The 25,821-nt window shown below is 37.5% G+C and overlaps 1 protein-coding gene across 1 annotated transcript; it reads left to right on the forward strand.

Annotated features, from left to right (window-relative positions):
* The first annotated feature begins 8,568 nt into the window (after positions 1 to 8,568).
* On the forward strand, positions 8,569 to 23,583 carry CRACR2B (calcium release activated channel regulator 2B). The gene is made up of 9 exons (XM_070957394.1): positions 8,569 to 8,790; positions 11,107 to 11,218; positions 14,249 to 14,408; positions 15,051 to 15,197; positions 16,056 to 16,146; positions 16,279 to 16,371; positions 18,271 to 18,458; positions 20,093 to 20,164; positions 22,023 to 23,583. The coding sequence occupies exons 1-9, from the start codon at positions 8,569 to 8,571 to the stop codon at positions 22,180 to 22,182; spliced, it is 1,245 nt and encodes a 414-aa protein (XP_070813495.1). The 3' UTR covers positions 22,183 to 23,583.
* Positions 23,584 to 25,821: the final 2,238 nt, after the last annotated feature.

Genomic DNA, 25,821 nt, shown 5'->3' on the forward strand with positions numbered 1-25,821 from the left:
TATTTATCTTGTCAGTTTACCAATAATGCATGATGTGGGCTTTGGCAGTACTGGACCTTTTTATTTCATAACATTCTATACCAAAGGCAAAGCCATCATGAGCTTTTATAACACAAATCCCAACTGGTTTTACTTGAAACTGTACAATACTAATTCTCAGTGGACACCACTCCATTAGATAAATCTTTGCTGACGTGTGTCCCCTGATGTGCAGATCCTACTTCTCCCAACTTTGAGGAAATTGTCCATTCCAGCCAAGAGAAACAAACGTGCTCTTTGTGCACATTTAAGTCTAAATGTTTGGGCTTAGGTCCAAGGTTTCAGATGGGTGATTCAACCCACTCATGAACTCTGCCTTCAATTACTAGCATGCTTGTGAAAGCTCAATTACAGGTAGTCCTCATGTTACAACAGTTTTCATTTAGTGATTGTTCAAAGTTACAACGGTATTGAAAAAAGTGACTTATGACCATTTTTGTTCACATAAGTGTGAACAACGGTCACAAGTCACTTTTTTCAGTGCTGCTGTAACTTCAAACGGTTGCTAAATGAACTCTTATAAGTTGATGATCTACCTGTACAGAGCATGGCTTCTGGAATTCTTTCTTATCCTTTTACCTGCAGTGGCCATATATTTGGAAGCATGGGGCAAACTGCATTATTAACAATTGCTTCATATGCAAACTTTTAGAAAGCCAAAATGTAGGTAGATATTGTTAGACTATCTGGGAGCCAAAAGATGTAAATTCATTTCCCCTCTTTGCTGTTATCTGGTTGCAGAGCTTAAAATAATAAAGCTTAGCTTTATTATTCTCCAGATGGAACAATCAGCAACATTCTGACAGCTGTACAAGTCTTCTGCAATCTCTTTTTACTGCCTATTTCATTGGGCAAATTCTAAGTTTCTTTCTATGTCCATTACTCAGCTGTGGGCATTCCCCCTTTTTCTCTGATTGTTCCCTAAGCAGCATCTCCCCCCCCCTTCCAAGGTAATTTTCACATTCCATTATATATTTCCATAATAATAATAATAATTATTATTATTATTTATTATTATTATTATAATTATTATTATTTCAACTTATATTTATTCTTATGTGGAGGTGGATATCTTTTGTTCCCTGCTTTCATAAGTTTTGTTGCAGAAATTATGCCAGAGTATTGGTAAATAGCTCTGCTCAGTGTATTTTTGGGGAACACAAGGTGATATGAAAAGAATTAAATATCAGGCTACCTATGCAAAATCTAACCTAAATGTATTGGACCTGGGATGGCATCACTTTTTCGAAGAACACACAAGGAGAAAAACTGGAGGAGCTTATATATTTATGCAGGTGCAAACACACATGCATACAATATCTACCAGGAGTAAAACTGTAAAATTATTAGTATCCCATGTTCCCCTTACGTTTAAAGGTAGTTCAAGGAAAAGCTTTATTATTTTAAGTTCTTCAACCAGTTAATAGCAAAGAGGGGACATGAATTTACATCTTTTGGCTCCCAGATAGTCTAACAATATCTATGCACGTGTTTTGGCTTTCTAAAAGTTTGCATATGAAGCAATTGTTAATAAACTGGAATAATAAAGCATAGCAAAGAGCTTAGTACTGTAATCAAAAGCTTCACCTAATTAATTTACTATGTTCTTTTACCATATGTCCTCTAAGATTTGCTTCTCAACTTTCTAGTTTTCTTACTTTAGATTGTACAACAGTATTTGCATCACAGATACTTTCAGTGTTAGGGTAACTACCCTTCTCACACTAACCTCCAATTTGTTGCAGTTCCTGTTTTCATCATTTTATGTACCTGAATGAAACTTCTGACAAGGTCCCCCATTCCTGTTTGACTTTACACTGTCTGCCTTTGCCCCTCTCATATGAGTTGTAATTGCTAGAAGGATCCAATCAATTATGTACCTTCTCAGCTCCCGATCATTGGAGTGATATTAAAGGGCACCCAAGACAAAATAGCTGTTTAGGTTCGAGGAAAGAAGCAGTCAAAAAATGAAGGACGGAGGAAAATCCCCAAGCAACTCTGACTCTCTCACCTGACCAAATGTTCCTTCTGACGTTGGTATGTCAACGTTTGCTTTTGCTAGGTAAATATTACCTTAGAGGGCTGCTCTGGTATCCATAAGTGAAGAGCTTTACTCAAGGCTGTTAAACTCTCCCATGATCCTGGCACCAAAGGTCTCCAGTGTGTTAGAATTTCTGTTGCTGTGCCAAAATCTGGTGCCCTTGGCTGATGTAGAGAAGGCCAAGGGCATCTTTCTCTTGGCTTGCTGCCCTGAGCTATCTGCTTTTCAAAACAAAAAGCACCCTCCTTTGACATTTCTGAAACAGATTTTGCTCACTTTGGCTTCCTCCTGACTTAATGGAAAGAAAACAAATACATGCCCAGTAGCAATTACAGGGCAATGTTGTACCTATCAGCATTCCTGCAAAAATGTGTGCAAAATTGTCATTGTTAAATATAAAATAAATAGCAATCTAGCCAAGCATAATGGGTAGAATTTTCTGCAGACTTCCTTATTCCTAGGATCCATCTTATGGCACCATATCAAAAAATCCTCTGAATGCCAGTGGAATAAAATATACAGTAATTCACTTCTCTGTCACAAAATGTATCATTTTATACATGTATTCTGTGTGTAAATCCCAATGTGTTTAGTTGGACTTGTTTCCATTTTCAATCAGCACCATTCTCACACACAGAAATTGTTCTGTGTGAGTTGATTTTGGAGATTTCAATGGGTTAGAGAAAATAAATTGTCAGAAATGCTGTGTAGAAAGAAGCTTAAAGCTATGTGTTTTTATTGTTCTTTTTTTTTTCCTTTTTGGCAAATCAGATTCTAGTGAGCTCTTAAGTTTTGCAAAATAAGATATCTGTCCATCTTTTTGGCTTTTCAAATAACTGAGTTGGACTAAGTATGTTTAGCTACTGTTCAAGATGGGAGAGTTGATTTTAAATAGTGAAAGAAAGGAACTAAATGTTAGCCCAAAAGTCTCTTCTTCCAATTAGAAAAGCAGGGGATTTTTAGAACCTTTTTGGGGGTCATAAACAGAATGCAGCACTTGATATTTTGTCTTGCAAGGTACAGTATATCTAATAATTGCTTATATGAGCTCTACTGTTTTCCTTTAGGCTGAATTTGGGTATTGCACCAGTTTAAGGGTGGGCAGAGTTTTGATTCCCAGAGACCACTTATCATTTGGAAAGAGAACTCCATATTGAATGGAGCAATAAAACAAAAGGCTGATGGAGAAATTTTCTTTTAATTGGGTTTCATAAGTGGGAAGGGCCATGGAATCTTTTTTAATTATGTTGAATCTGTTTTAAGAATTCCATTATAGATTTCATATATTTTCATTTCAAAATGATGGAAAACTTTGCTACTGATTTTTGTCCATTTAGGGAACTTGGAAGGTTAGGAAAAAGAAGACTGCCGAATTTTGCCACAGTTTGTTTTATTTATCATTTGCTGAACAAACGACAGTGATTTACTTCACTCTTGAAGCTAATCCATTCAAACATCATGATCAGCCCAAACCAAATTTCAGCCTGGTGCGTCCTGCACACCAAGCAGAGGGATGTTTCCCAATAACAATTCTTGGCATTACCATCAAAAGACATTGTGCATCTGTTCCATCTTCCCTTATTGTATTTTCTCAAGAAAGTAAGAAGATAAATATAATGATAAAACACAGCAGAATGTACCTAACGTTCTTCAGTTGAGAAAGGGCAATTGCACTACGTAAATGTCTTGTCTGTTTTGACCACAGTAAGTGACATAGTTTTGTTAAAATATCAATATAAGCACAAACACATCCAGTAGATTTCTCAATATTCTTCCCAAATGTTGGTGTCAGCATTGAAAAGGTTTTGTGCTAGGCATACAATATATCTCTTCGGAAGTCTTCTAAACTGGAAACCTTAGACTGGCTCACAAAGGCATGAGGAATCAACCATAAAGATCCTGTTATTATAGGATAAAGTGATTATGGAAATGAGCAGTGACGTTGTTGTTCAGGACTATGTGTTCAGTCTCAACTTAGTTATTATTTTTAGTATCAATCTCTTAGAGATGCCAATAGCAAGGGTCTTCCTAATATAAATTGCTTCATGGGAAAGGGAATTTTATTGAAATTTTTGCTGAACAACTCATAGGATTGAAGTTTAATTGAAAATGTAATACTGTAATTATGCTTTTCCTAAGAGAATGTATAATTAGGCTTTCATCTCCATCTCTTTAATAAAGAGGCAACGATAATGTTCTGCTTTTAAAGAAGTTGTTGCATTTGAATTAATGTCAGTACTTTAAAAAGCTAATTATACTTGGGTCTTATTTTGTGAGTGTGTATAGTTTGGAACCCTATAAAGAAAGATGCCCTTGAGAAACTCTGCTTCTACTTGTTCCAAACTCATTCCAGTTATTGGCTTTCCTGACTTGGTTTATGGAAGTTGAATTCTAAATAAGGAGGGCACCAGGTTAAGGAAAGGTGATGCTGAACACTCAAAGGCAACTGAAAAGCTGCATATATTTGAACTTAAATTGGGTGTGCTGTTACCAGGCCAGTCTACACACAGGTATCTCTCAGTCATTAGTCTTATGCATAAATAATACAGGTAGTCCTCAACTTACAGCCACAACTGAGCCCAAAATTTCTGTTGCTAAGTGAAACAGTTAAGTGAATTTTGCTCCATTTTATGATCTTTTTTGCCATATTGTTTAGTGAATCACTGCAGTTGTTAGATTAGTAACGTTGTTAAGTGACTTTGACTTCTTCATGGACTTTGCTTGTCAGAAGGTTGCAAAAGGTGATCACATTACCCTGGGACACTGCAACCGTCATAAATATGAGTCAGTTGCCAAGGGTCTAAATTTCAATTGTGACCACAGAGATGCTGCAATGGTCATAAGTGTGAAAAATGGTCATAAGTCACTTTTTTCAGTGCTGTTGTAACTTCAAACTGTCACTAAATAAACTTTTGTAAATCAAGGATTACCTGTAAGATACATTTGTTATTTAACCATGTATTTTTAAATAGGCATTTGATAAAAGTCAGAATTTTATCATCTCAATAGGTACTACAACCCAACCAACTTTGTCTGAACCCAGAAGTAAAACAGCTTTTCCTAGTTAGTGCTTGAATGGGAGACCTCTGGAAAATTCCAAGGTTGTACTGTAAACCTGACCCGGATGTCTGTTTTTAAAGGCAAGGCAATTTCTTACTGCCAGTGAAAAACTGCATGAATATGTCCATCAAGTACTAAGCTTTGGAGAAATACTAAACTTCTAACATGACTTGAAAGATACTTTGCCTTGGTAACTTTACTAATTTCCTGATGAGGAGCTGAGTATATTATCACTCATTTAATGCCAGTATCTGCCATTTTTCTTATCTAAAATATCCTTTCCCCCACTTAGAATATCTGTACAATCTACCAGTTGATATATCTTGTTTGAAGATCTTAAATAACTAATGCTAAATGTCTAGCAAAATATTTCTCCAGCTATTAAGCCAGGGCAATAAAGAAGACCAATCCCATGCTTTTATTGAACTCCATCCTGGGACAGCTCCCAGATATATGTATGACTCAGGCATCTATATTATCTGTATCTTTTTGCTTAGGGTCTGTGTGAAGACTTAGCATCCCAGCATCTCTGTCTAACAATCTGAACAAATGCAGAGAACATATGTCACTCAGGCTTGAATTGTGGAGTTCTTGATGCTCTCTGAGTTTGATTATATAGTGCAAACTCCACACTCATTGGCAGTGATGAAGTTACCTAATCGGGTAATGAAATATCTGCAAGCAAACAAGCACCAAAACCCCATAATTTGGACGAAGTGTAGCCTCATTTTGCCTGCAGACTCCATATTTCTGTTCACTGTTGGAAGAAGAGAGAAAATATTAAATTATTTTAAAGTTCTGCTAGAACACTGCTGTACAAAGTAACTGGGATAAACAACAACAACAGGGTCTTATTCCTCTGCATCTCTCACAAAATGTCTTTGAAGTTTTTGGAGGAAGGTTTTCTGTTTCCCTCATTGTGAAATATGATCCTTTGCCTTTGGCTATACTGCATTGAAGTAATTTATCTTTAGCTTTTAATAATCCTTAGGAAAGGGCACTTAAGAGTTAGACAGCCTTTGTTTATCATATTATAGAAATAAGGACTTTTTAAAATTAGACTTCTGCTGTGCTGAACCAACTGAGCTGCAATAAGCATTGTGATAGTGTGAATACATCCTGCTACTTTTTCTTAGTGTTAATCTCTTCTGTTGAACATACAATACCATACCAGTATTCTACCGTATCTTCTTACTGGTCTTTCCTGTTTTCTGTCAAAGGACTCTTTATGAGCAAACTGAATGGACTAAAAGGAGAATAAACATTTCAGATAATACACATGTCTGTGTTTCTGTGTCCTCATTTATAGTAATACTATTTTGATTTTTCTTTCAAATGGCATGGATTCTTTTCATGGTTTTAATTACATAATGAATGTTTGGTCTTTGTAGGCTTTGGGGGAGAAAATGTGCCCCATTTGAGGAAAAACTGCGTTAATTCCTCAGCTCTTGAAGAGTTGTAAAAAACGAAGGCGTCTGTGCACGTGATAGCAAAGGATTTATGATCTCTGCCATTGAAATGAAGTCTTTAAAGGTATTTTATCTGTTAATCTCTTTTTTATATACCGTGTTTCCTTGAAAATAAGACCCTGTCTTATTTTTTTTGGACCCCGAAATAAGCGCTTGGCCTTATTTTCGGGGAGGTCTTATTATTTTGGGACATGTGGAGCAAGATGGGGCTCTTCTTGCCAACTTACCTGATTTCCAGCTCTGTCTCCCTAACCCTAACCAGAGGAAATGGCAGAGACCTGCTCCACGTGCGTTTAAATATTTTCAGGGAGGGCTTATTTTTGAGGGGGGGGGCTTATTTTAGCGCATGCGCTCAAAAGCCCAGTTGGGCTTATTATTAGGGTATGTCTTATTTTCGAGGAAACAGGATACATTGAACATCCAGTTATGAGGCCACTGCCAAATGCCCCAAGAAGTTTTGTATATAATTATGTGGATTGTGTGTATACTTCCCTTCTGTTGTGTTCTCATCATCCGCTAAATAAATCTCTTTTTTTTTTTGAGTTAAGTACTGAAGAGTAACTTTCCAAATATAAGTGCTGTTTATTTTATACAAAGATTTATATTCCTTCCTTCCAACACATATCTATCATTTAGGGATGATATGTATCTAAAACTTAGTTTAGTAGAGTTTGATCAAATAAGAAGATTTTTTCTAGAAGGCAAGTTATCAGTCATACCTGTGAAACTGATACTCTTGTTTTGGTGGAAGCATATGTACTTGAATGAAATAGGTTTTAGTTTGATATTTATTTAGTATCTGTAATTATCTCAGATCTGTTATATAGTATTTAATATTTGTAGTTTTTGTTTTACAGTAGATAAATTTCATACCAGATTTATGGACAAAAATACAAGATACTCTTCTACATCAGCAAGCCTGCAATATAATATGTATGTAAGTAGCCTTTTTCCTGGCATGTTTTTCCAGAAGTAATCCCATGGAATTTAGCATTACTTATTCTCATCAAAATTATAGCCTCAATCCATTATATGTTCTAAACATTTTATGGAAGCAAATTATAAGCTGCTTCCTAAACTTAGAAATTGATTGTAGACATAAGAAGCAAAAACTGAGTTTTCTTGAATCTAAATCAATGGTGGTATAATATAAAAGACTTTCAAATATTAAAGTCTGGAATAGTGGCATGCCTCTTTTCCAGGGGAGAAATGCTCCCGGTTCGGACCGGCTCGGGCAAGTAGGTAGCGATGGCAGCAGGCAGTTCGGAGAACCGGTAGCAAAAATCCCTGCCCCTGCCCCCCATGCCCAGCTGAACCGCGTGATCATCAGAGCTTTTTTTTTCTTTTAAATGGCTCTGACGATCCCAGCTGAGTTGCCTGCTAATCAGGCAACTCAGGTGGGATCGTCAGAGCCTTTTGAAAGCATTTTTTTACATGGTTTTACATGTAAAAAATGGTTTTAAAAGTAAAAAAAAATTGGCCACGCCCACCCAGTCACATTACCCCCCACCATTACCTCCCCCCACTACAGAACCAGTAGTAACAAATTTTAGATTTCACCTCTGCTCTTTTCTATTTTATTTTCTCCAAATGTGGTGCTGTAGTGATTTCATCTCGATTATATTTGCAGCAGAAGACTCACTTTTAACAATCGCATATTCTATACATACAGCATAGAGTATTTATTTATTCTGCAATGTTCTAGAACACTACATTTCACTTCCTCCAAAGCACATGAGAGCTATGTTCGAGATGGAGATTTTGGCAGAACTCAGTGTTATTGTGGAAAATACTTTTCTTTCCCTGTTTTTCACTCATATAAATTATTATTCTCAGTAGTTTCATTGCAGAACATGTTTGGAAGTCTCTCATTCAGTATTTTAAGGAGAAAAGTAATTAAGTTCATTTCCCCCCCTCCCCCCAAATGTTTTATCATTCCAGTGAAAAGCTTGCAAAGCAATGCAGAGATCTGGGAAAGAACCTTCCAAAACTCTCCATCAGGAAGACAAGGAAGTTAATGGAATGACTGAAAGTGCCTCTCGCTCCCTTTCACTTCCTTCTCCCCTTCTCTGCTTGAGTGGTGAGAGAAACACACAAGTGGAAATGCTGGAAAAAGCCCAGGAGCTCTTCCGGCTCTGTGATAAGGAGGAGAAGGGTTTCATAACAAGATTTGACATGCAGGTAAGGATCTGACACTGGCTGGCTTCTCAGGATACTATATGGTTTGTTTGCTTGTTTGATGTATTGTATGAATCCAACCACTAGGTTTAGGAACGTATCGTAGTTCATGGGAAGAAGCATATCACTTTATTTAACAGATTCTGTTCGAAATACAAAGCAGAACATTCAAGCCTGAGCTTTTGAAAACAGTACTGGAGCAAACCAAGTATCAGACTGACATCAAATATGATGCAACATAATTTAATTATTATAGGTTCAGCATAAAATGGTTTTCTGTTAAAGTCTTAGCTTAAATGTAATACTAAAGCTGAAGATTGGTGTTGACCCATGATTGACATTAGTTTTCCCTATCCCTATGCCCTCAAGTGAATGAAAGGAATGGTAAAAACTGTCATCATTTAACTGCCTTAGGTTCTTTTCTGTCGTTGGTCAGTCAGCTGCTCAAAGTTTGATATTTATCTTTCCTTTTTATATGTTCTCACATTTGGAAAGAAATCCAAATTGCCCATATCATGTTCTGTACTTTTTGGTTGCTTAGCTAGCCCAGTTTAGTACTTTGTTATTTTGCTCCAAAGGTGCTTTTTCAAAAGGCAGCTGGGCCTTGTTTTTCCTTGCAGATGTTTTGATTCTCATCCAAGAAGCTTCTTCAGTTCTTCTTCTTCAGAACTGAAAAAGCTTCTTGGATGAGAAGCGAAATTTCTTCAAGGAAAAACAAATTCCAGTTGCCTTTTGAAAAAGCACCTTTGGGAAAACCATGACCTGGTTGACTGAGAATCTCCATAGACATTTTTTTTACTTTGTGTTGTCCTTTTGCCTTTTCTCACAACGTACAGAGATAGTTCTTGTTTATGTTGCCTAGTCTGGTGATGGTCTCTTGCTCATTCAGTCATCTGGTAATTGTCACAAGAAGATCCACTTTCCACTTTCTGATTGGTTTCTTTTATTTGTTCCGTTGGTTTGTCTAATTAAGCCTTACTAGGTAGGCTGTCAAGATTCCAACCATCATTTTCTCACCTCTCTTGGTTCACGACCATCATCTTTTCAGCTTTTCTCCAACATTGGTGTGTTCAGTATATTTCAAACTTTTTACTTATTGTTCAACTTAAAAATGCTGAACATAACCATCTGCCATAGTAATTATACATTGCCATAGTATTAATTGGCTTACCTATGTTGACAACGAAATCAAAGTTTATGGTTTAATATATGATATGAATCAGTTCTAATTTATTTTATAAGCTAGGGTTATATAAACTTGTGGATTAATATAATGGTGAATCTTGTATCATCTTCCACATTAGCTCTTACTTCCCATGCATGCCAAATTTGGCCCAAGTGAATTTTTTAAAATAAGAAAAAGTCCCTAAACAAATTTAATACAATATAGACAAAGACCATGTTTCATTACTTTAAAAACACTTAGTCTGTATACATAAGAATAAAGGGACACATATCTAAAAGATATGTATCCATTTATTCTTATGTATGCAGACATATCTAAAAGATATATGGACATATATCTAAATTTTACCAAGAGGCAGAAAAATTCTTCACACAGATTCTTGAACGATAGGTACAGATACTGTGTCTATTTCACACCTGCACCTGCATCTACTCCCAAAGGCAAGGAAGTCTAAAGCATAAATCCAAAAGAAAGTACAGGCATTCTGATGCCTGTCGTTGCATAAATGCAACTTTGGCTTCAGTGGCCATCTTCCTGTGTCTTTCTATGCCATGAAGAAATAAAACATGTGAAGGCTATTGAAGGGATATAAAGCTAAAAAAAAAAAAAGAGCTTATCCTGGTTCCTTCTTTTGCATATATTTGCATACTTTGAAGAATGCTGTTAAAGGCGCAGAAGAAATACCAAATGAATGGTTGTGGCTATGAATTGCAGCTAAATTGGACAGAGTGTGCACTTAGAGAACACCCAGTTTCTGCCCTGGCAAAATTGAATGTTCATTGTTTATATGACGTCTGCCAATTTTCCATGAGTTGCATACCAGTAAGGTTATTCAGGACTTCCTTCTCTGGTTTATCATACTAAATGCTAATTATAATTATAGACTATAATGGTTAAGACACACCTTAACTAGAAATTCTACCCATTAATATGAGTTTAGAGCAGAAAATGCAAGAGTGCAAATCGTCAGATCCACGTATTCAAGGAAAGCCCCCCCCTTTTTTTTTTTCATCTGCCATTGTACAAGAACTTGGCAAGCTGGGTAAATAAGGTGGGAATAATATTTTCTATTTGTTCTGTTAATTATAGATAAAAATCCTGAATCTGATCCTCCTTTTTCTTCTTTTCCACAGCGGTTACAAAGTGAGCTACCATTCACCACTGAACAGCTGGAGGCTGTTTTTGACAGTCTGGTGCAAGACAATAATGGTTACCTCACCCCAGTAGAATTCAGTGTAGGTCTAGGTAAGAGAAGAAGGAGAGTTTGGAAGGTGATCATCACTACATGTGGAACAATGACAGCTGCTCCTATTGAAGGCAAACAGTAGACAGGAAATCCATATTTCTGTTCTCAGACAGCTGAGAGCTGAGAATCGAACCATACTGAGAATTGAGTCTACTGTAGCAGGCAAGGCAGTGATATATGGAGAACTGAAAATATTGCTCTACTCTGAAGCAAAGAGGTAGGAATGGATAGACGAGGAGTAGATTCAAGCTGGTGAACTATTTGTCTTTGCCATTTTACTGTTTAGTAAAACAAACATCACTTACAAATGTTGGTGAACCTTCAGGAATTGTTTTGCCCCATGTCTATTCCACAAACAAGTTTTTCAGAGTAGTGAACATCTGGAAGCCACACCAAGCTTCGTGTTTGCAGAACAGAGTATGGAATGTACTTTCTCTTATTGTGAGTCATGTTGGGATGAGGTTTCCTTGCAACAACCTGCTGTCCTATTAAAAAGTCTTCCAACACTTCCCATTTACTGCTAAAATACCAAGCAAGCATGAATCCCCCATGTGGGCAAAGTAGATACTGTAAAAAAGATCCATTTGGTATGAGCTGGTTTTGAAGGAGGGGAGGTTACTACCTTATGCTGATTAGAAGAAGCCAAGTTCCTCTGTTTAAGAAGACAACTAAAGTCAACAGTTCTAAGACTTTGCTGAGAAGCAGGCTGATCAAAGTGAACAGACCTAGGAAATTGGGTAGAAAAGCAGTGAGAGATTCTGATTTGATGAACTAGAATAGAGACATGATATGGTATATTTTGTCCAAAGGGTAAATATCTTGCTATTCCAAGGGTAAACAGTTCAGGTATTTGACCAAGGCTACACATTTAGGAGGCAGTAATCACAATATAGGTAGTCCTCAACTTACGACCATAATTGAGGCCAAAATTTATGTTACTAAGTCAGAAGTTTGTTAAATGAGTTTTGCCCCGTTTTATGACTTTTCTTGCCACCTTTGTTAAGTGAATCACTGCAGTTGTTACATTAGTAACACGGTTGTTAAGTGAATCAGGTTTCCCCATTGATTTTGCTTGCCAGAGGGTCGGAAAAAGGTGATCACATGACCCCGGGACATTGCAACCATCATAAATGTGAGTCAGTTGTTAAGCATCTGAATGTAAATCAAGTGAGCATGGGGATGCTGCAATGGTCAAAAAGTCAGTTTTTTTAGTGTCATATCTTTGAACAGTCACTAAGCAAACTGTTGTAAATTGAGAACTACCTGTATAGAATATTGCTAGTACTGGCCTAATCCCAGAATAGTTAATGGTTGACTCTCTATCAAAGAATCAGAACTGCTGTATTAAAAAGCTGCAAGCAACCAGAGCCACTGCTAGATAGCTAAAGCAAGTAACTTTATTGTTCTCTACCTACAATACAAGAATCTCCCCAGACTGTTTGCCTTCCCTTGGGAACAACCACATAAGGTTTCATGAATCTTGGGGGTGGAAGGTTTATGCTTTTTGCAGTTGTGCAAGGATTCTAAACTAACTGGCAGTTTCCCAACAAAAACTCTGAAATCAAGTGTTTGCTAAGCCAATAATAATAAGGGGAATGTCATAGTCAGCCTATCACAAATGAGAAAGTCAGTCAGACAAATCGCTCTTATTAAAATACTGGGGGATGCAGGTAGGGTGGGGCGTCCCTGTGCTCTGTCTCCTGAGCTAAGCAAGACAATCCAGAGAGAGAGAGAAGTAATAGAAGAAAACAATATGCGCTCTCTGATAGCAACTTCCATATTTTGGCACTAATTCGCATATAACAGTTATGGCAGATATAACACTATGCTATAATAACTGTTTGTTTTTGCCTTCGTATTATGTGCAAATCAGGTCAGCAAATCATTTAACAAAGTATAGTTTTTAAAAAATTGAGTTATTAATATGTGTATGGAGTCCAAATAATAATAATAATAATAAAATGCAGGATTCAACCCGTAGTCTGTGTTTGGGTTGCCAGCAGTAGTGGGATTCTGTCCCAGGAAGCCATGTTGGCTTCTCTCACCACGATGCACTAGAAAATTAGAAAGCTTTTCTCTGTAGCCTAGGGCAGGGCAGGGAGTCAGTGCACTGCATAGGGAAGTGAAGCTGTCCCAACTTTGTTCCTTCATACAACATGTCCCTGCACTGACTTCCCTGGCTAGACAAAAAGCCTTCTCTCTAACTGGTGTGTGTGTGTGAGAGAGAGGGAGAGGGAGAGGGAGAGGGGAAGTGGTGCACTGTTTAGAGAAACAAAATGGCTTGTGACCTTCTCATCCAGTTTTCCTGTTGACTTTCTCAGGAAGCTGGCAGGGATGATTGCAAATGGTGATCGCATGAGGTTGCTAACAGCCCAGATTGCAATTACATGACTGCAGGGGCTGTGTAATGGCTGTGACTGTGAACACCAGTGTTAAGTATCTTCACTCAGCGCCATCTTAATTTCCAACAGTCGCTGAATGAACAGCCATTCAGTAAGTGGAAGACTACCTGTATGGAATAGCAGAGAATATTTTTAAGACCATGAAGCTGCCCTCCTAGTATGATTGACTGTAGTTTCTAGAATTTTCAGCTAGCATGGTGAAAGGTCTGGATGGCTGGGGAGACTGAGGTTTATACTCAAACATACTTATGAGTACTAAGTGAGGGTAGGGTGATAAGCAGAATTACCTTCATTGCCATAGAGTAACCACAGTTCACTGCATAAATTATGTGGATGGGCTAAGGATGGCCAGTCCTATTGTTCTTAGGACAACCCACATAGCTAGTGTGATTTAGAAAGTCACTTTCTAAATTAAGATGGGGTTATGGATTTGCTATTTCACAAAGGGTCTCTAATTTTGCTTCCCCAATTAATTATGTAGGTCCTGATACTGCAGTCTGGGACTTTGTCTTGAAGTTGGTAACTTCAGTGGGCTTCCAGTCAGTATTGTACTTCTCCCTCTTTACAAACCAGATCAAAAGAAGTGGGCTGCAAGGTGATCTTGTGTTCTTTCACTTATTTTCATAGGAAAGTTCATAGGAAACGAACTACACCAGAACTCTGAAAATGCCAGTCACGAGGAGACCTTTGAGTCTAGCTGGTCGGAGGAATTGGACCAGACAGATGAAGGGGAGAAACAGTTTTGCTCTGTGCTGGAGCAGTTTGAAGCATCCCAGGTCTTTGAAGAGTAAGATGGAACTCTCCAATCTGTCTTTTTCCATTAGAGTATGATTATGATAATTGTTCCATTCAACAGCCTCATGTTCAAAAAAGGTGCCTTGAATTTTGTTTGGCAGACTCTTTGCTATATAATTAGTGAGCTATATCTATTGCCTTTAATCTGTAGAATAGGAGTGAAGACCCTCTGGCTCTCCAGCTGCTGCTGAATTACAGCTCCTAGTATCTCTTACCAGTGGTCACATTGACTAGAACTGAGGGCTATAGTAAATCAGGTGGGCTATGGGTTTCTTATGCCCATGGGAGAATGTTACTAACTCTTCTGCTTTTCTGTTGCTAGGCCAATAAGGGCTAATGCATGATTCTGTGACAACAAGTCTAAGTGCTATTGTTCTAATAAAGCCTCCCCATAATGGCCATAAGTCATGTTAGTGAAGGAAGAAGAGCAAAAATCAGCATAAGAATTAACCAAAACTATTTTGAAGGCGGAAATGCGCAAACCTAATGTCCAGAAAAAGCTCAGACTTTTAAGATGTATGTCTTTCCTCTTGTGTTCTGCTTGTTCTTATCATAAGGAAGTATGTGTAGGAGTAAAACTTAAGGTTGTGTTTTTAAAAGCATTTTGCTAGAATTTTCATTTCCTTTACTCCAGTCAGGGTGAAGTTCAAGAGCTTTGGGTTCGAATCCGAAAAGAGGCACCAGAACTCCTAGCCAGTTTTGAAGAGTTTCTTTTCCATATTTCCTCATACATCAAGGATCTGCACCATGAGAAAGAATCCATGGAACTGGTATTAAAACGGTAAGCAATTCCCAGAATGTCTTAATGCTTCTCTTATTAAGATGAAGATTGGGACATTGGTTTCCCATGGACCATCAACAGGGTCTAGCAGAAAGTGGGAATCTAAAGGAAAGACTATGTTGTGCAAGTATGATAGTCCCTAAAGTTTTAATTAGAAGGCAAAAAATCTGTAAAATATTGTTGATGATAAAATATTCATGCACAACATGGAGGCATAGTTGAAGTAAAATATGGGGCTTAACTTTGATGCCAAGATTAGCCAACTGTTTGTGAATAAAACAAAATAGATAAAATGTCAGTAATTTAAATCAGTCATTGTGTCAATTTATTATAAAACACGATTAATCTAATCTTTTATTTTATAGTCATTTAATACACTTTGCCCTTTGACAAATGAGTCTTACTGGAATAATTTTTCCAAGGCCTAGTTACAGTTGCTAAAGATTGCAGATAGGATTGTAAAACTTACAGCAAACATTCACTGTCCAGAAACAACATATTAAGCCTATTATAAAGAATCCTGAGTTTTTCTTTTTAGGAATTTTTCTTTTTATGGGCAGCAACTATTTAAACATTCTGATATTTTTGTAGGGCTATGAGAGTATGTGAAAAGTGACAGGGTGTATGATGTGGTGAAGTGGAATGTATTTATTTTGCTTTAAAGAAAAGATTTTCCCCGTTCTCCAACTTTGTTTTCATTTTTTGTTTATTTTACCCAACCAATGTTTTTCAGACTTGGCAACTTTAATATGTGTGAACTTCAGCTACCAGAATTCTCCAGCCAGCATTGTTGCCAAGTTTGAAAAACAACGGTATACACTTTTTCCATATCTCCTTCTTCCTGTTCTATTCTTTTAGAAGAGAGACCGACCATGACCGAGAAATCGGGTGTCTCTATGAGGAAATGGAGCAACAAATTAAAGCTGAAAGGGAGAGGCTGGTCCAGCAGGTAAACTCCTGATCTGCATGCAATCCTAGTCCTTGACTACTCCTATGATGTTTGGCAAGTGCTGGGAATGATTTTATGGAGGAAGAAAAATAAAAAAAAGGAATACCTGTTCCTCTGCTTTTTTTTTTTCAGGCATCAACAAGGCTTGAGAAAAACAACATGTTTCAGAAAGAGTTGCAGAACAAAGAGCAAGAATTTGAGAAAATTCTTTACCGGCAGAAAAAGGTGACCAAGGCCTGCTTCTCATCCTTTCATGATTACAACCAAAGTTATCATTCAGTAAAGGGGTAACAATCTTTACTATAAACTATCCTTGCCCAATCTAGTGTTCCCTAAATATACTGGATTATGATTTCCAGAATCCTTGGTAAATGTTTGGAGGATGTGGAATAGAGAAAGGCTGCTACAAGTATTTGTTGATTTCATCAAGAGAAACTCATGGCTTAAAATAAGCTTTTGTATATGCACAAGTGATGCAAAGATGCATTGGAAAGTACCGTATTTTTCGGAGTATAAGATGCACTGGAGTATAAGACGCAACTTAGTTTTTGGGGAGGAAAATAAGAAAAAAAAATCTGCCTACCAGGTATTCATCTGGCTAGCGTCCTTAGTCTGGTCAGCTTCAGCACATTAATTTGCTGTTTTTTTATCCCCTGCTTTGGGGATAAAAAACAGCTTCTAAAGCACAACTGATCTTCAGAGAGAGAAGCAATGAGAAAAACAGGCAAACCACGGAGATCGCTTCACTCACTAGCGCCTCATTAGGGCTGAAAAAAAACTTCACAGCTGAGAGTCGGAGGGAGCAGGGAAAGCTGTAGCGCCTCGTTAGGGCTGAAAAAAAGCTACATTCGGAGTATAAGACACACCCAAATTTTCAGCCTCTTAGGAGGAAAAAAAGTGCGTCTTATACTCCGAAAAATATGGTACATCTTGTCTGGCTGGCAGTATTTTTTGCAGAACTAGAACTGGATTAGGGTACAAAAGGTTATTGTACAAATTGCAAATTAATATATAGACCCATTGGGAAAGGAAGAAGTAAAATGCTTTCTGCTCTATTTATTATTTCATCATTCTTGGTCCATTTGGTTCCAATAAGTACCAGTGTTACCATCTGTAGGCTTTCTATTGTCCTTTCATTGCCATGTTACCTCAAGATACGATTGAAAGATATGATATGAAAGCTTTGTGTTATTTTTACAGTCTTTGGTTTGTGACTTGTACAAAGCATTAAAAATGTTGTGGTCCTTCAGAGATGAATGGACATGCCTATGAGTTTGACAATGTGAAATCCTTGCTGCTACATTAATACTAGTATTGCAGAAAAGATCTTGTTTGCAAAGTCAGGATGCGTGCATGGACGGAAACATTTCTATCTGTTTGGAAACTGTCATGGATGAGATCAGAGCTAAAATGGACAAAGCCACGTTTTATTTAAGGAAAGATATAAGTTTAAAATGCCCATTTGAAGAGGAATGTAGCCTAGCCTGCCACCTGTGTTAAGAAATTTATATCTTATGGTGTGGCAAGCAAATAATTTTCACAAGGAGTCCTTTCATTTGGGGTGGATATGTCTATGATTACGTCTAACCATACCTGATTGGTTTATGTAACAGCTGTCTGGTTGAGAGCCAATTGCATAATATTGATACAGCAAACTTCATAAAATTCCTGACGTAGGAATCCATGACTGTAGGCCAAGTTTCTTCTGAAATCTTATCTTAATCTGCAAGGCCTGGCCCAACTGCTTTTGAATAGTATCTGCTATCTTCCTTTAACCTCCAGGCCCATGGCTTTGGCAGGGTTTCAACTCCTTTCATATTTCACTCTGGTCTGGTACATTAATCACCACCAAAGTAAGAAGGACTGTATTTATTCATGTCACAATTGTATGGTTATTATTCTTGGAGGAATGCAATTGAGAACTGGGAAATGGAGTTTGTTTGGATAATTATTCTATCCATATTGTCGTAGGTGATTTAAATTAATTTAAAAAAATAAAAAAACATACTCCTAGGATAAAACATTAACAATATTAGATATTGTTCTTATTGCAATCCTAGATTTCATTCAGACTTCTTGGTTCTCCAACTATATTTATTTTGTTTTATAAATGTCTGTATTTAGTTGGAACATCAGTTACACTGCCAGCACTCTGAGCAGCTAGAAATGCGTATACAAAATGAGAGATTACAAATTCTGAGTGAAAATCTCCTGGATCAGCTGGAAAGGACCAAATGGGAGCTGGAAGTAGCCCAAAGTCGGTTGCAAGAATTGCAGAAAGAAGCCCAAGTAGAGCAGGAACAGAAAAACAGGTATGACCAGTGGTAACGGCAGGATGTAGAATGGCATCACGAAGTTAGAATGGAAATATTAGAAAATCAATGCTGTTGTATGTGACTGTTGCACATTGATAACTCTTTAAGGTTGAATATTTTCTGATATTTCATTTCCCTTACTCAACTGCAATCTTTATAAATCTCAAGTACACAGAAGGCATAGTACCTTTCCTTTCCTTGAGATAAACTAATGATGGAAGTCTTTTTCCAATTACGTTTTTCTAGCAACTTCATGGAGGAATTAGCTTGGATAACAAACACCCCAGCATTTAAATATAAGGCCTTCTTTTGTCAAAACCTACAGGGCATGACAGTCCTGGAACAAAACGAATATTATCATTATCTCCACAGAAATCAATCCCTTTAATATTTAGAAAAATATGTCATTTGAGAATCATGTTGCTAGTCAAGTAACCAGTTACTATATATGTTATCAAGTGGTAAATAATTTATTTGCTAGTACTTAATTGACCAAAACCTGTTTTCCATGGTAAACAGAGGTAAGAGAATGGCCTTGTCCTCTGTGCAACAATTTCATCCAGTTTTCACTGATACGGTCTGCTTCAAACACACGGAGCATTAAATCCCAAATGCCTACATCAGAGTTGAAGTAGAAACGTATTTAGAGAGTCAAAGCTGGTGATTGTTGAGAAACAATAACTACCCAGTATCCATAGACACAATGTTTTAGATGAGATGAATGTATCAAAAATAAAGCTACCTAAAAAGCTGTTTTGGTGTGCTCAGGCAAACACATACAGGTAGTCCCTGACTTACAACGACAATTGGGACCAGAATTTCATTGCTAAGCAAGGCAGTTAAGAGAGTAGTGCCCAATTTTATGACCTTTTTTGGCTACATCTGTTAACCAAATCACTGCAGTTATTAAGTAAATCACACGGTTGTTAACCAAATCTGGCTTCCCTCATTGACTTTGCTTGTTGGTAGTTGGCTGGGAAGGTCATGAATGATGGTCATATGTCTGGGATGCTGCAATGGTCGTACGTGTGAGGACGGTCATAAGTCACTTTTTTCAATGCCCTTTATAATGTTGAACAGTTGCTAAATGAATGTTGTATGCCGAGGACTCCCTGTATGTCACTTGATCTGTATCCTTAGGGCCAAACTATACCTTGTGTATACATGCAACCATTGGAGGAAAAAAAGTGCAGGTAAGAAGGACATATGAATGTCCTTTGAGAAAAGGCAGATAAGTAAATATCCTTGTCTATAAACCTGTGATAACAATAGGCCATTAACAAGTAGTCCAAGTTCATATCATGTACTTAGCCATTGTTCGTTTTAACCATGTTCAGTAAACCAAAATGTGTGGGTTCACACCGCATATGAACCTGTGCAAGCTTGCAAATTACCATCACTTGATTCATACCTAGAATTAAGCCAAAAACACACAAGCAACATTATGCCATTGTGCAGCTGCAAACAAGTAGGGGAGACCTAGTTAGTGTTAATTTACTTAGACCATCCTCCATATACAGTTACCGGTAGCAGGCATAATACTACTACGTTTTAGCCAATAGTAATGTTTGCAAAAGAATAAAATACAGATTTACGCATATGAAATCTTTTTTTCCTTGCTTCTATCCCAGAGATATATTTCAAGCTTCTAAGAATATGCAGAAAGAAAAACAAAGCCTTTTGCGTCAGTTGGAGCTCCTCAGGTAAGAAAGGTATCTTAAAAAGAGTGGTTGGAAGAGTGAGTGTCTGTTCAGTTACTTGGAAAATACTTGAATACAGCAGTACAGAAAGTGGACCTCTTTGGGGCAGCTGTCTCCAACCTTTCTGGTTTTATGGACTAGCGGGGGAGGAGGCAGAGGTGATGGTTTTGCTCAAGTGGCGGGTGAGTGTGCATGTGTGCAAAGCTCTATTTGCGTGAGCAGCAGGCACGTGTGCTGGCCACTTGTACAAATGGAGCTATGTACGCAAATGGAGCTGCGTGCACGTGTGCTCATCCGCCGTGTCCACAGCCCGGTTCTGAACAGACCAGTAGTGGGCCACAGCCCAAGGGTTGGGGACCTCTGCTCTGGGGAATAGCAATAGCACTTAGACTTATATACCACTTTACAGTGCTTTACAGCCCTCTCTAAGCAGTTTACAGAGTCAGCATATTGCCCCCAACAATCTGGGTCCTCATTTTACCGACCTTGGAAGGATGGAAGGCTGAGTCAATCTTGAGCCGGTGAGAATCGAACTGCTAAACTGCAGGCAGCCAGCAGCCAGCAGAAGTAGCCTTCAGTACTGCATTTTAACCACTGTGCCACCAGAGCTCCTAGATATGTTACATGATGGTAGAAGATTAAAATAAAGATTAAAAAAGAGGAAGGGAAATGGACTTTTGCAATTGGAGGCTTGTGATTGAATTACAGGGGGGTGGGGGTGGGAAGGGGAAACAGAAAGTGTCTCTTCCTCTACCTGGGACTAATTCTTCCAGGATATTTGTGATGTCCCTCTCTTTACCCTTGGAGATACAATTCCATGGAAAGGAACAATATGCATTTAACTTATAGTTAAGAGAAAACAGTTCTTTAAGTGTTGGGAGGCCTACAGGGGAATTAGCTGTTAAGAGTTATTGGTCTCATTTACAGACAACAATGGCTTAAGATTTATTTTGATCATGGTATATGGAAGAAACAGAATGATGTCATGCAGACGAACAAAATAGTCTTGACTATTTTTTTCTCCTTAATTTATTTTACGGTGGAGCGCCCAGTATAAGCTATTTTGTATTCAGAATAATAATAATACAATGTGTTAGGTTGTTAATAATTTACTTTGTATAATTAAATATTTGGATGGTCTAATATTCGTTGGATCGTTGCCAAAATGGGAAAATTGAACTCAGAAACTCCTTGACTAGTTGACATTGGGTTGGACTCAGATGATAGCTACCTTATACAAGCAACTGCTCTTCAGAATTTATTAAATGCAATCTAGGTGCCAAAGAAATTATTTTCTTTGTGATCATACAAAAAAATAGTTTCTTACTTTCCCTGCCCTCTCTGTCTGTTAAGGCTGTATTCGTACAACAAATTGATTCACAATTATCTTGCTATTAAAGCTCAGTGTAATTATTTTATAGTTCACTGCATTATGCAAATTCAGAACATTTGATTAATCACATAAATCATCGATAAGTAAACCATTGGTAAGCAGGTAAGACAAACAGAGTTATTGACCACAGTACCTTTAATGATTATCAGTGGTTATGAAATCTTCTACAATCTGGTACCTTCGAAATGTGACCAGAAATTATGGGAGCTGTAGTACATCATAGCAGTAGGGAAGTCAGATCATTTCTGCACTAGTGACTTGCAGCCTTTCAGAGCTGTGCAACAATCATTTTGCCAAAGTAACAGTAATCTGAACAGGGTTTATATTACTTTAGGAATGACTAGGCAATACTATGACTACATTATACATCACTAGCATGGAAATTATTTAAGTTTGGATATGGGGAAAAGGCAAACGTGAACACTGTAGCCATAACACTTGCATTTGTCTTGCTTGCCTCTGGAGCAGAGAGATGAACAAAAATCTGCGAGATGAGAGAGACACAGTTGAAGCTAAGAAGATGGTCAGTCTGAAAAAGAACATTTTAATCCCCAGCCACCACTCCTTTGCCTGCTGTTGTTGCTGCCATCACTTGGGGACATTTCATTTATCTGCTGGGGGATACTAACAGAAACACAAGAGTTTAATTATTCTTTTTTTGTAAGGATGTTTCTTTTCTAAGTCTAAATGAAGCGAGGACTGCATTTTTGCAAACCCGTGTCATTGCAACAACAACAAAAAAAATCAGCATAGCTTGCCTATTTCTGATTGTACAGGAAAGACTCGTTAAGCAGATGTTCTTTGGACCGGAAAGCATGGAGAAATGTTTGCACTTTTTGAGTTCTTTGCACTAAAGGTAAAATACACATTAACTGAATCTATAGAAAATTGAATTTTCCTCATGTAGTTTAAAGAAAAAGTCTTCTCTTTTCCTCTATTGTCACTGTTTCTAATAACTTGGGAATTTTTACCTGCAAGCCCCATGTCTTACTTTACAACAGTTAGCACTTTGTACCAGCTCTTTTGCCATATTTATTCATGATTTTTTTCACAGTTTTCACAGTTGTGTAGCTTTATTCAAGCCTGAAGGATTTGTGCATGACCCTTTCTGTTCCTTACCTAGGTCTGCTGCTCCCGTAATGGACTACCCCCCCTTTTATTTTCTATAATGGCATGTGTGTACATAGGCACACAGACATGCACATACACTTGTATACCTTTGTCTCAGAGGAATGAGACGTATATATTCATCTCATGAAGTATATTCCCCAGTAGATTCCACAGTACAGATATAGCCCAAATATGAGGTATAAATGGAGCATGAGCCAAAGAAGACTCATGGGCTTCCAATGAAAAGTATTCTTGCTGTTTCATAAATGAAGACATGAAAGAACAATGAAGAAGAGAAAAAAGGTGATTAACATCTGTGGTCGGTTTTGTTGGGCAATGATAAACAGTACTTTGAGGTGTGTGTTTTTTTAAAAAAGACAACAACCTTGGAGATATATTGAAGCTGCTAAGTAAAATTTTGTACAGAGCAAGAGAGGAATCACAGTGTAATGGCTTGCTTTACAAATCTAGATTAATGTGTGTTATTTGACTGAATATTTCACTATTTATCTCTGTGATTAATTGGTGTGTGGAAGTATCTCCAGGTGAATAATTGATGAGGATACATATTACCATTCCATTGTAAATAGTGAAAGGTGTCTTTTTTGTTTCGGTAATATTTTCATGTAATTATAATTACCCAGGGAAATAACTATTGCACATTGTTCCCCAAATCCTGTGATGTGTTAAACTGGAGCATGTACAGATACAAAGATTAATAAAATCGTGTAAATAGAAGTTTCAGTAAATATGAATATAAAATGAACGATGTGAAGTCTTATTTTGCACACTCTGCATCTTTACATACTGATCAAGTTGTAAAAGGTTCTGCTGGAAAAATCCAGAGAGGATGACCATCAATGTTAAGTCTTGGAGGTATTGTACTTGGCAGCCATAGTGTTTCTCATCTCTTCCTCCTAAATCCTCCAAAGTGAATCCAGAGGCTGTATTTTTCTTTTTTTGTTGTTGTTTATTCCTACTCTGTGAGTCCAAGTCACATAAAATAAAGATCTATTTGTCAAGAAAAGTAGAATGTTCCATCCACATCTTTAGACCAATGGTGCAGATAGGCATAGGTTACAATGTGACTGGGATTACTATTACTAAGCAATGTGGTCATAAAGTACAATGTCACATGACCATTTTGCTTAGTGGTGGCAATCCTGGAAGTCCCAGTTGCTGTTGTAGCCTCAGGGTGCAAAGTTGTTAAGTGGTAAGAAGTGGGAGTCCCAGTGGGTGGGCACTCGGGGGCATGGTTGGGGTCAAAGAGGGCTGGTGGAGGCCTTGGTTGGGTTAAGAGAGGTTATGGAAGGAGAGTTATCTGAAGCCACAGGAGGCCAAGAGTGCTGTAGGCAGGTCCCTGGGATCTTGTCCTTTAGTGGACTCTTTGGAAGAAAAAACAGTGGCAGCAACTTACTGTGGCAACTTGCAACCTTATCTACTGGTTTTCCCTTGACTTTGCTTGTGGGAAGCTGGCAGGAAAAGTCACAAATGGTGATAATGTGACATGGGTTGCTGTGACATTGTAATCACAAACTGGACACTCAAGCACCCAACTCATAATCATATGACTGAAGGGATGCTACAGAGTGTGGTCCAGTTTTTCAGCATCACCATAACTTTAAATGGTCACTGAATTAATTTATTTTCCCCCAAGTTCTAAGCATTTGACAAATAAAGTTGCTTGAATTCGCTGGGCAAGTCCAGTCAATTTGACTGAGCATGAATTTTTTCTATTTGTGAAATGTTTGATCTTCTGATTTCTGAGAATGGCCTAAATAGTCCTTTATAATTCTAGTGTTTTATGTGGTGGCTACTTGATATAAAACAGTTAAAAGACTTGTAGAGCTGCTGCTATTGATCTGAGTTAGATAAAAGAGCACAGAGTATGATTTTGTTGAAATGAACATCTTAAATTGTATCTATTTCATTGTGTTGCCACCATGGTTACAGAATTGTGTGCTTTCTACCACAAGCTACATTTAGTCCTAGAGAGGTGGAGAGACAACATTTTTGTAATAAATATCTTACCTGAACTGAATGTTATTAAGAGATGCAATTTCATATACATACATACACCCCATCCACACATACCAAACGTCAGGCCCCATAAACAATTTATTACATAAATTACGTTAAATGTGTGAATAGGTTGCCATTTTCTTCTAAACACTTATTTGTTTGGTGCATGACCTTTGAACTTTCCTAAGTACAGTACAGTAACATTTCTCTAAAAATATTATTTAGCCAAATTAGTCAAACTTGTTCTTTACTACTATGGGACTTGATTTTGATTTTTGGTAGTGTGCGTATGTGCGTGCACAATACAGATACAAATACAGATTATATAATGAGTTAAAAGAGGCATACTTTTTATAGTGTCATATAAATTTGAACATGTTGATATTTGGCAGTAAAATACTGTATGCTATTTTAGCTTTGCTTAACCTGGCTGTCTCCAGAAATGCTGGAGTTCAACATCTTTAAAATTATGTGTCCTGGGGAAGATTGCCTTAAGATAAATTATACCAGAGTATGATGCTAATTTAAAAGGTCTGAAATCAAGATGACTAGGCCAGCATAAGCATGCTAAGGGTCTGCCTTAGACCAGATACAGTGTGATCTATTTACTTAGAAATAACCCCATTATATTAAGTGAGGCCTACTTTTAGATAAAAATACACAGGGTAGCAACCACAAAGAATGCAGTGAAAGTAGGCTTTTGCATACAGTATCTCATTTCAAAATGTGTCTACATTGTGTCACACCATTTTTGTTTTGCATGGCATCTAGATAAGCTGTTTATTTGGCCAATAGAGATTTATGTGTGCAGTAGTTGATACATTTCTAGTTATTTTGTAGCAGATATTTAAAGAAATTGCATCCCAGTGAAGAAAAGGGCCATTTCTCACTGGCTTGTAATAATTCAGAGAATTATATCATGAACTTTGCTATTTGGAACTTTTCTCTTATTTACCCCAAAAGCAGCAAGAAAGCAAAAGTCCAACAGGACGTAAATTAGATTCTATAAATTGAACATCATTGCCTCTTTGACATACTCCTGACTTTGTTCCCAGGCTGCTACGTCCCTTGGCCTCCCTGGGCCGCATGACTCCCTCTTGAGAGCAGATGCCATTTTTGGAGTAGACCCAATTCA

The sequence above is a fragment of the Pituophis catenifer genome, unplaced genomic scaffold, assembly GCF_029215685.1.
Source record: "Pituophis catenifer annectens isolate HBS135680 unplaced genomic scaffold, rPitCat1.0.hap2 SCAF_1, whole genome shotgun sequence".
Lineage (NCBI taxonomy): Eukaryota > Metazoa > Chordata > Lepidosauria > Squamata > Colubridae > Pituophis > Pituophis catenifer.

Excerpts from the sequence above, each read along its gene's own strand:
- CRACR2B (XM_070957394.1), top strand. The coding sequence starts at position 8,569 with ATGCAGAGATCTGGGAAAGAACCTTCCAAAACTCTCCATCAGGAAGAC. Across the intron at positions 11,219-14,248 it reads AGAATTCAGTGTAGGTCTAG|GAAAGTTCATAGGAAACGAA; the intron begins GTAAGAGAAGAA and ends TTATTTTCATAG. Across the intron at positions 15,198-16,055 it reads ATGGAACTGGTATTAAAACG|AAGAGAGACCGACCATGACC; the intron begins GTAAGCAATTCC and ends CTATTCTTTTAG.